Source organism: Microtus ochrogaster, chromosome 10 (genome assembly GCF_000317375.1).
Source record: "Microtus ochrogaster isolate Prairie Vole_2 chromosome 10, MicOch1.0, whole genome shotgun sequence".
Lineage (NCBI taxonomy): Eukaryota > Metazoa > Chordata > Mammalia > Rodentia > Cricetidae > Microtus > Microtus ochrogaster.
In genome coordinates this window covers 79,131,935-79,143,333 of record NC_022016.1, presented here as the reverse complement: position 1 = coordinate 79,143,333, position 11,399 = coordinate 79,131,935, and the positions used below count along the sequence as shown (strand labels likewise).

General features: G+C 35.7%; 1 protein-coding gene across 1 annotated transcript in view; it reads right to left on the bottom strand.

The window, feature by feature from the left end:
* Window positions 1-11,399, bottom strand: part of LOC101990135 (putative selection and upkeep of intraepithelial T-cells protein 1 homolog) — a 58,035-nt gene that overhangs the window by 9,222 nt on the left and 37,414 nt on the right. The window contains exons 3-4 of the mRNA XM_026782125.1: window positions 5,957-6,238; window positions 2,682-2,789 (exon numbers count right to left, since the gene is read on the bottom strand). Coding sequence (XP_026637926.1) covers window positions 2,682-2,789; window positions 5,957-6,238 — 390 coding nt within the window. The remainder of the gene's footprint in view (window positions 1-2,681; window positions 2,790-5,956; window positions 6,239-11,399) is intronic.

Here is an 11,399-nt window from a genome sequence, read left to right as displayed (position 1 = left end):
CAAAACAACTTTGAGATACCATCTTACACCTGTCAGAATGGCTAAAATCAAAAACACCAATGATAGCCTTTGCTGGAGAGGTTGTGGAGTAAGGGGTACACTCATCCATTGCTGACGGGAATGCAAACTTGTGCAACCACTTTGGAAAGCAGTGTGGCGGTTTCTCAGGAAATTCGGGATCAACCTACCCCTGGACTCAGCAATGTCACTCTTGGGAATATACCCAAGAGATGCCCGATCATATGACAAGGGCATTTGTTCAACTATGTCCATAACAGCATTGTTTGTAATACCCATTTGGTTTTTATGAATAGATCAGATCCTTTGAGCAGGACATCTCAGCCCTGTTCTGCTCTGCTCTTGTCTACATCACTTTCCCTATTTCACCTTTTTAGATATCTGTCTTAATAACTTTTGTTAGGTTTTTCTTCTCCTAAAAGACCTAACTCCCTCACGCTTATGAGTGTCTGGCTGCTGGTAGTTGCTAGAGAAGGGTTATTAACTTTCTTCAGTGATGTAGCCACTGTTAAGTTTCCCATGCTTCAGGAAATAACGTCTCATAAATTAAAGTCAATGGATTTCAAAACCTAATAAAACAAAACAAAAATGTAACATAAAAGTAGCCAGGGTATTTCATGTGAAGAAGATATTCAGTGGGATTATGAGGGATGTCAAAGGGTTAATGAAAGTGGAAATGCCCCAAAACACAATATTCAATCTAGTAACTTGTCAAATAAAAGGCTTTAAATAATGAAGAATTTTATTGATGAAAGGACCTTTAAAATATTTTTTAGTGTATATCATAGTGGAAGAATTCAGCTGTGTCTTCTCTTCATGAAAGTGTTCCACATCGGGGAACCTGCATGGGACCAAACTAGCTTTCTCAATGTGGGTGACAGTTATGTGCATTTATTTGTTGGTGGCAGCCTGGGTAGTGGGACCAGGACTTATCTTTTTGGAGCCCCTTCCCTATGGTGGGATATCTTGCTCAACCTTGATTCTTTTTTGACTCTCCAAGGGAGGTCTTACCTCCTCTGAGGAGTGGATGGGGGTATGAAGGGAGGAGGTGGGGTGGGAAGGGAGGAAGTGGGATGCGGGAGAAAAGAAGGGAGGGGGAACTTTTGTTGGCATATAAAATGAAAATAGTTTTTTAAATAAAAAATTATAAAACAAGAAAGTGATTCACAATTAGGTAGTATTCATTCCTCTGCAAGGAAATTATAGGCACAGTCAAATCTAAATAAATATAGTATAAGATATGAGTATTTGTGTGACTTATATTGTCTTTTACCTAGCATTAGTATCCATATGATTTAGGTTCAAAATTTAATTTTGCTATTTTAATATTTAACCTTTACATTTAATAAATCTTATATTTGTTCATAATTTTAATAGATAATTCTTTAGTGATAATATTTAATTAAATATATACAACACAGGTTACAATACTTACTACTTGTAAGACTTTTAGAGTAAGGTTTGTCAATAGTTAAGCCTCAATTATTGCTAGCATCTTATGATGATATGACTAAGTTCTACTATAAGATCAACTCTGCATCTTTTAGAATGACCTAAGAAGCACTTTGAAGACAAGATGAGTAAAATGTTGCCGGCTCAACATGCACCAGAGATAAAGCCTTAATTGGATGGGATTTGGATGGCGAAATTCTACTTAGAAGAGTCTCTAACTACAAGTCTCTCAAGAGGGGTCTGAGATTCTGAAGAAGGACATGCAGTGGTGCAGGGAAACAACAACAGAGCCCTACTTCTTTAAAAAAAACTAGATTGTGTCAAGAAGTGAACAAGTTAAGTGTGAGTTTACTTTTGCCAAACAGCAATAAAGAAGAATAAATGTAGCAAGTCTGGCTTTGTGCTGCAAGAGTTAGATGCACTTTGGGAGAATGCCAGCTGTTTTAATTCAGATAGTAGAGCTCAGGGAGGGAGTTCAGCTGGGAATAAAATGGCAAGTCAAGGAATAGGAGAGAAACACAGAAGTGCTGACACCCAAATCCTTAACTAACAACTAAGCTGCAGGTGGAAGAATTTCCAAAGATCTTGAATATGCACTAAAAAGATAGAGCTGCTTATGAAGGAATCTGTCAGCTCAAGGTTATTAAAATCAGTGCATCTTTAAAACCTGAACATCTGTATATTTGTGTTTTAATCTTTTTTGTTACTTTCCAAGTTCATTTCCTCAAAGTATAGCACTGTTGAAAAGGAATGCAATTTTATTCCTCCTGGGAAAACAGATCATCTGATAGTTCAACTGGTATACCTCTCCCTATGGGTTCAGTTTCCCTGGGGTTGTATTGAATAAAAACTGTGCAGCCATTTTTGCAATGCTAAGTTTAGATCTTTACTTTCTGCCCTCAATGAGCCCAATGGAACTCTGAAGAAGTCAAAAGAGAAGGATGTACAAATGTTGAATGTTAAGAAACTTTCCAATTTTTTGTATCTATCATCACAGGAATAGGAAGTTTCATTTTGACTGATGCAAATAAATTGAGGCATTCACAAAAATCTTTCATCAGCAAGAGAGGGACTTTTGTGGACAAATATATATGTCTAATGTATGACCCATGATAATATTCTTGCAGACACTCTTCCAAATAAAATGTCATACAGTGTTAGTTCTCTCTCCCTATCCCATTTTGATTCTCTCTTCCTGAAAACATACTTACCTTCCATGATATGCAGTTTACAACTGTGAGTTATGATGAAGACTGCCATCATAATAAGAATTACAGTCACAATCAACCTCCAAATACGTTTCCAAGAGAATATTTCATCTGAAATAGAAAACCACAAATTTTACAACCCAGATAATTCAGAATGTTTGGATCAACCCAAACAGGAGAGCCATATCCAAGTCTTCTCCAATCCTATAATCTTGGAATGGTAAATTTAGGTTGGTTTGGAGAGGCATATATGAACTGCATGAAAAGTATCATAGGTGCAAATTTCTATGAGGTCGGTGCAAAGACTAAAAGCCATTCTCTCTAGTTTTCCATCATTTTTTGTCTCATGAAATCCCCAACTATAATGTAAGAAGGAAATCAAAATTCTTTCCCCACAGGGATAAGTCACAGGTTTCCAGGGAGCTAATACAGTCATTTCCAAATCTGTGCTTCAGTTCTATCTGAACTCTTAGGACACATGCAATGCCAATGTTCTCACTGAATGATGGTAAAATTACAAGCACAGAGAGCAGAAGCAATGAAAAGGCAGGTGTGCTGGTTAGTTCTTATGTCAACTTGACACAAACTACAGTAATCTTGGAGGAAAAATTTTTGTTTGAGTGATGGAGGAGGGTCATTTATCTATGTGTTACTTTCATTAGTTACTAAAGAAACTGCCTTGGCTTTTGATAGGACAGAAAACTAGATAGGCGGAGTAGGCAGAACAGAATGCTGGGAGAAAGAAGCAGATTCAGGCAGTCGCCATGCCTCTCCTCTCTGAGACAGGCGCAGGTTAAGATCTTTCCTGGTAAGCCATCACCTCATGGTGCTACACAGATTATAAATATGGGTTAAAGCAAGATGTGAGAATTAGCCAATAAGAGACTAGAGCTAATGGGCCAAGCAGTATTTAAAGAATACAATTTGTGTGTTGTTATTTCGTGTGTAAAGCTAGTTGTGCAGGAGCTGGGCGGGAATGCAGGCCGCCTCACCATACTACAGTTTGAGGAATTGCCTTCATCAGAACTGACCCATGGACCTATCTCTGAGACATTTTATTGATTAATGACTCATGTAGGAGAGAGAAAATGATTGATGAGGAATAACCTAGAACAGTGACAACTCTGGGCATCTGGTCCTGGGTTGAATAAGAAAAAAAGAATGCCCAGAACTCAGGAAGCAGATGCAGAGGCAGGTAAAGCTCTGTGAGTAGAGGCCAGCCTGATCTACAGAGTGAGTTTCAGGACAGCCAGGGCTACAGAGAGAAACCCTGTTTTGAGAAAAGAAAGAAAGAAAGAAAAAGAGAAAGAAAGAACAAATTAAAGAAAGAAAGAAAGGAAGGAAGGAAGGAAACTGATTAAGTCATGGAGAACAATCTAGTAATCAGCTTTCTTTTATGGTTTCTGCCTCTATTTCTAGTTGAGTTCTTGCTCTGACTTCTCTTAATGATGGACTATGACCTGGGAGTGTAAATCCAATCAAACTTTCACCCCAAGTTGCTTTCTGCCATGTGTTTATCACAGTCATAGAAGGCAAACTAGGACAGCGTGGATGCTTACATTGGAAGAGGGAGATTCAATAAAAACTTATAAGATTAAGAATATCTCTTTATCTGTATTAAAATATATTATGTTATATGGATAAAGGGAACAGTGCATCAAGAAGATGTATTGCACCATATATTGACGTAATTTCTTTTTAACATTGGTTAAATTCATGGCATTTAGATCCAGGTTTCATAATTTGACAATTTCATAATCACAGGCTTTATATTTCCCTCCCTTCCTCTTCTCTCACCATTTCTTTCAATACTCTTAGTCCTTCTCCCATTATCCCCTCTGCTTTTATTTATGTGTGTGTTTCTACAAATGACAGCAAATGTGGTATTTGTCCTGAATTTGCCTTATTTCACTTTATGTGATCACTAGCTGCATGTTTCCCAGCAAGTGATGCAATTACATTCTTCTTTATGGCTAAATAAAATACATATCACATTTGCTTACTCATTTGCATGTTCACAATTTCATTATTATAAGTGATGAAATAAACATAGATGTGCAAGTAGTTCTAGAGTCCTTTTTCTACATATATAAGTAGTACATCTGGATTATAACTCACATATGATAGTTCTATTTGTAGAGTTTTTGAAGGACTTTTCAAACAGATATATTTATTTCATTTTATGTGTATGAGTGCTTTGCTTATATGTATGTATATGAACTATGTGCATGCCTGGTGCTCATGAAGGTAAGAAGATATTGGAATTCCTGGAAACGGAATTAAAGATAGTTGTGAGCCACAATGTGGGTGCTAGGAGCTGAACATGGGTTCTCTGCATGAGCAACAAGTGCTTTAACTACTGATCCATCTCTCTAGCAACCTATTGTAGTTTTTAAAAGCCACAATCCCTATTTCCATAATGCTTAGAACAATTTACATTACTACCAATGCCTTTTTCTTCACATCAAAATTTGTTGTTGATTGCATATGCTTGATGTATTACAACATCTAACTCAAGTTATACTACAGAACCATAGTAATAAAAACAGCTTTAATTGATTTTTATTAATAGTTGAATAATATTCCATTGTGTAAATACATTTCAAAATTCAGGTTGTTTCCATTTCCTAACTATTGTGGACAAAACAATAATGAGTATGGGTAAGCAAGTGTCTCTATAATGGTATTTATAGAGTCTTTGAAGTATCCATGAAAAGAACATAGGTAGATCCGGTTTTAGCTTTTTGAGGAATCTCTACACTGGTTCCCATAGTGGTTTTGCCTGTTTTGATCCTACCACCAGCAATTAAGCTTCCCCCTTCCTCCATATCCATGCTAGCATTTGTCATTCTTATTTTTAACATTAGCATTCTGACTGGGATGAGATCTCAAAGAAGCTTTAATCTACATTTACCTGATGCATAAGGATGTTGAATATTTTTAAGTGTTTCTCAGCATTTATATTCTTTACAATGAACAATGTTAATAAAACATTTTAAGAAATGAGTAGCAATTTAGCCAAACATCAAAAATATCAAACAACACTTTACTCTTAGGACAACACAAAATAAAACAGGATCTCACATACTAAAATCTCCAGTATTAGGAAAATGGTGAAAGAAATGAATTTAGCAGGGGGAATCAATCAGACAACAGATCAGACGATAAATAAAATTAAGGGAAAGTAATGAACTGAAACCAAGTGAAAAAACGCACAACTTTTGTTTCAAGCACAAATTATGCAAAACTTATTTCAAGAGTGATTACACGAATTTTACCTGGTAGAACAATGCTTGTGCTTTCCTCTTGGCCTATTAGAGGGTTCCAAAGGCAACAAGTGATGTTCCTGAGGGAGCTGTCTTGAAGGAGAAGGGTCATCTTCATATTGAACAATTTGTCTTTATCCCGTGAATAGGATTTTGATTTAGCTGGAACGATCTCTCCTCTGCTATCTCTCCATTCCAAGTGAGGCCGTGGGAACCAACCTTTGGAGTGACACTCCACTATCACACCTTTGGTAGTAGGAGGATGGACAATAATCTGAATCTGGGAGCTCCCAGCTGGTTATAAACAAAGGGAAATCAGTAGTGTATAGTGGCTGGAAAGAGAAAAAGAATACCACTCTTCCTCCTTGTTAAATCCAGTGTCTGTAGATATAAGCATAGTCAAAACTCTACAAGGCTTTAATTGTTATAACCAATGAAAAGAGACAGCACCAGATGTAAACATGGAAAGATCATAATACACAATTATCAACTATTGTTCTAATAAGCAGACTTATTGTTCTAAAGAAATCTGGTGATGATAGGCTTCTTTCTTTTGTTTAGTTTTTCTCTCAGTAAAATATCTGCTATTCATTAAATCAAAACAACTGTGTTAAATTTTTAGATTATGAAAAATCAACAAAACCATCCAAGATTCAATTTATAAGTGAATCTTGCATAATTTATATGTGGACATTTTTTATGTAAATAACTTAATGAAGTTAGAAATTAGTTTCAGAGAAATCCATGCTTACCTATGACCTTGACTTCTGTGATGTGCTCTTCGTAGAACTTGCCATCTTTGAAGAAGCAGTGGTACTTCCCATCATCATCAGGATTGACATTGAAGATCCTAAGGGTTACTTTCCCTTCTCTAATGGCATCTTTCAGCAGCTCTGTTCTTTCCACATATTTGGGAATAATTTCTCCAAACAGGTCTTTGCCATTCTCGTATTGGTAAATAGGCTGTGTATAGTGGGTTCTGAACCAACGGATCTCCATGTGCTGAGCATTTTGTGGTGGTGACAACTGACAGCTGAGCTCAAGTACTGTCCCAAATGGAGCCAAGACTGGACCCTCCAATCCAGTCACTGTGAATCGTTCTGGGAAGAGAAACAAGAACCAGAATGTAAAAGCTTTAATCAACACACAAACACGCTTTTTTTGTGGGTCGTTTTCCCTCAGCATATCTGAAAAAAAGTCTTAATTTTACATATTTTTAATGGTGGCTCATCAAACTATTTCCCTTATGAAATGTGTATAATTTCTATTGCTGTTATATGACTTCCTAAGATAATTTATATCAGCTCAGTAGTTGACTTTTCTTTCTTTCAATTTCATTCTTTCTCTGAGTGATTCTATGATTTATTATTTTGTAATTGTAATGAGCTCTTGTGTGTGTTTGTTTTTATGCTTAAGTTTCACAATCTTGAATTATTTTTAACTTTTTTATTTTGAAAAGTTCTTATCTGGTTCAAATTTGTTTTTAACAACCTACTACTGCCATTTTCCTAAACTAGTATAATTTCTAACTGTAGTCTAAAAGACATATCCTCATATCTCTATATAAGTGTAGTTTTCTCCTATTATACAAAACTTTTTGTGGCAAGAACTCTGATGATTGAGTCATTTCTGTTTGACTTTTTTTGAAAAAGAGAGAAAGAGAGAGAGAGAGAAAGAGAGAGAGAGAGAGAGAGAAGAGAAGAGAAGAGAAGAGAAGAGAAGAGAAGAGAAGAGAAGAAAATGATGCAGGTAGGTAAAGGATGTATGGGAATTTGTGAGGAGTTGGGAGGGAGAATAATATGATCAAATATACTGAATATAAAGGCAAAACTTCCTTTTAAAGCCCTTGAAACTACTACCGAAATTCTCAATTTGTCAAAATGCAAAGAACAACCAACTATGGGGTGCACAGCTCCAATTAATACATCTACAAAATAACACCTACACACATGGCTTAAGGGACATCACAGAATGTGGGTGGTATAACTGTAGACATCAGAGACAAGGATGTTCACTGTGAGATGGTGTTTTCCTTATGAGAGGGTAACTGTGCCCATGAAACCTCAACAATGTGGTCAATTAAACAGGAGCCATTAATGGCAATGCAGGTTGGCATGCTATTGTGGAAGCGAGGAATCTCATTAGGTTTCATTCGCCCTTAGACAAAGAGCTACAAAAAACAATCAATGGTGGTCAAGAAAGTGAAGAACCAGTCTTCTCCATGAATCAGCCCCTCATAGGCTATTCATTCCCAAGTGGTCAGTTTAAATACCCATACATATGAGCAACACTAAATGTACTCAGTAGGGTGTGTGTGCGTGCATGCTCATGTGTGTATGTATGCATGTGTGTGTGTGTTTGTGTGTGTGTGTGTGTGTGTGTGAGTGTATCTTCCTTGTAAAACTAAAAAAAAAGAGTTAAAGAGTTCCATAATAAATAAAAAACTTAGAGAATATAGGAAACAAAAAATTTTAAATTAATTTTTTTTCTTTATATAGACCATATTTACATCATTTCTACCACTCTCTTTCACTATACAGCTCTTCCTATCATTCTGAAACACACAGCCTCTTCTGTATTACACATATACACACACACAGTATATCTATGAACTTCTTAGGGAAATTTCTGCTTTCACACCCCGTTAAGTATAGAATATCTCAACAAAATCTTAAAATTTATTGTATATATTCAGTGAATTTTCGTATAATCTCAAATTGGTCCATAAGAAGAGATCTCAATGGAACAGTTTAGAGACACAAATAATAGGTAAATTTGACTTGTGACAAGGATGATGGGGTGTGTGGAGAAATACTTTACTCTCTTCTCCTCCTGCTGTTGTCTTCAACCCCTTAGTTTGACTTCTATTTTCATGCTATAAATATACAAACACATCTTTTTATATCTATCTAAAATACAGAACTTGAAGCACAACTAATAAAATCTTAGAGAGAGAAATTGAGGTTCAACCTGAAGATTCAAAAAGCAAAACAGCCGGCCCCTGGCTCTTACCTCAACCTCATTCTGAAATGGTGATCTTGCTTCCAGGAATCTGGAATGAGACTGAGATGGAGAACTGTCTCCTCCTGTTTTATAATCCTCTCTAGTTCTGGGATTAAAGGCATGCACTGGGATTAAAGGTGTGCTTTATTGCAGCCTGGTCTGTAAGGCTGACTAGTGTGGCTGTTTTGCTCTCTGAAATTCAGGAAAGCCTTATTTATTAAAATAAAATTGAAATGCCACTCTAAGGACTCACGAATTAAAGATACATGCAGTATTTGTCTTTCTTTGTGAACTAATTTGCTTAAAATGTATTGTCTGCCTCAATGTATTGAATCTATTTTCCTTCAAATGACATTTTGTTCTATTATATAGTTGAATATCCTTTTCTTCATGTATTTTTCTATTGATGGACACAAAGGTCAGCTCCATAGCTACTCTGGATAGTGGTGCAGTGAACATGGGTGTACAAGTAACAATGCAGTATGTTGACTTAGAATCCTTTAAATAAATATGCAAGGGTGGTACCACTCAATAATATCATTGATGAACTTTAGTTTTGATTTGTTTTAGAACCTACATGTTGATATCGATGTTGTCTAAACTAATTTAGATTGTGACCAGTACTGTATAACACACTTTTTTCTACACTTTGCTAGCATTCATTTGTTTTCTTAATGACTGGCATTCTAACAATGGTAAATAAAATCATATTGTAATTTAATTTGCTTTTCTCTGATAATCATGTTGAAATTTTTCATAACTTTATTGGTTATTTATACTTTATTTTCAGAACTTTCTATTTAATTAGACTGTTTATTGATTGGATTTTTTGATTTCTTGATATATAGTTTTATGAGTTCTTTATGTATTCTATATATTATCCACTGTCAAATGTAGAGTTAGAAAATATTTTCTTTTATACTGTATGATATTAAATTGATGTTTTCTTTCCTGTACAGAGACATTTTAATTTCATACAACCCTGGCATTATTTCCTGAATTGTTGGAGATCTATTCAGAAAGTCATTGCCTGTGTTTAAATCTAAAAATCTGTTTCTGAGTTTTAGATCTTAAATTAAAACCTTTTCTATAATTGGAACTGGTTTTATAAATGACCGAAGATGGAATGAGTGCTTGTGTTCATCCCTTTTCATACAATCCAGCATCCCATCCCAGAGAACTGGACCACTCATAGTAGAAGGGTCTTCCCACCTCAGTTCACCTACTTAATATAATCTCCTATGGGTGTACCAGAGGCTTGTCCCCAAGTTATTATAGATTTCATCAAGTTGGCAAAAGAGCCTGTAACATTTTCTTTCTTTACAAACTTGATATTGATAAGGTCCATGAAGGGAAGTGGGAGATTCATACCTGCCCGCAGTGTTATCATATGAAGGAGGCATATGAACACAACACCGAGTTTGTAAATGAGTAGTCTTTCTTCATCCATTACACCTGCATAAATGAAGCAAATTCAGAACCAGTAAAAATGTGAGTGGGAAATTGCAGAAATCAGATAGATGTACATTTGTCTAAAGCAACTGTCTTCCAGCTGCAATTGTCATCCATCATCTTTTAACCCTAAGCAAACAATAAATGCATTTTAGGGGAAGCATTTACTTTGTATTATGTAGCATTCTGAGATGATTTTATTAGCAAATCTGACTTTTATGCTAAGAATGCTCAATATAATGATGATATCTTCCCAGAGATTTATTTATTTTTGCAGGATTGTCTTCTCTAAGGCTTGATTTGATATTATTTTCTATTTTTTGCAAATTCCATCTGGTTGCTTTCTTCTCCAAAGTTTAGGGAAATGGAGAATAGTTCCAGATTTCTGCATTGGTGGTTCAGTGGTAGAATTCTTTCCTGCCAGATTTCCAAAGCCTCCATTAGTGGAATCATTTGATGTATTTATTAATAGCTACACAGAGAAAAAGTTAAAGTTAGATTAATTTTCCTTATATGGTAGAAACAAAATAACCATTTTATAAAGAGGAAGTAACTTTCTTTCATATTTTAAGAAGTCCACTGAATTTTCTTAGTTAAAATTTTTCGCTTGCTTTGAAGAGACACTATGGCCACAGCAACTCTCATGAAGTACAACATTTAATTAGTTATGACTTACAGTTTCAGAGGTTTAGTGGTGTGAGAGAATGGTCTGTATTATGTCAATTATATTTTAAATAAACGCTGATTGGCCAGTAGCCAGGCAGGAAGTATAGGTGGGACAACCAGAAAGGAAGTAGAGGCGGGTCAAGGAGAATAGGAGAATTCTGGGAAGGAGGAAGCCCATTCCTCTGCAGTTCCAACCCAGACACAGAAGAAGCAAGATGTGACTGCCTTGCTGAAAAAAGTACCGAGCCATGTGGTTAACACAGACAAGAATAATGAGTTAATATAAGTTATAAGAGTTAATAAGAAGCCTGAGCTAATGGGACAATCAGTTTAT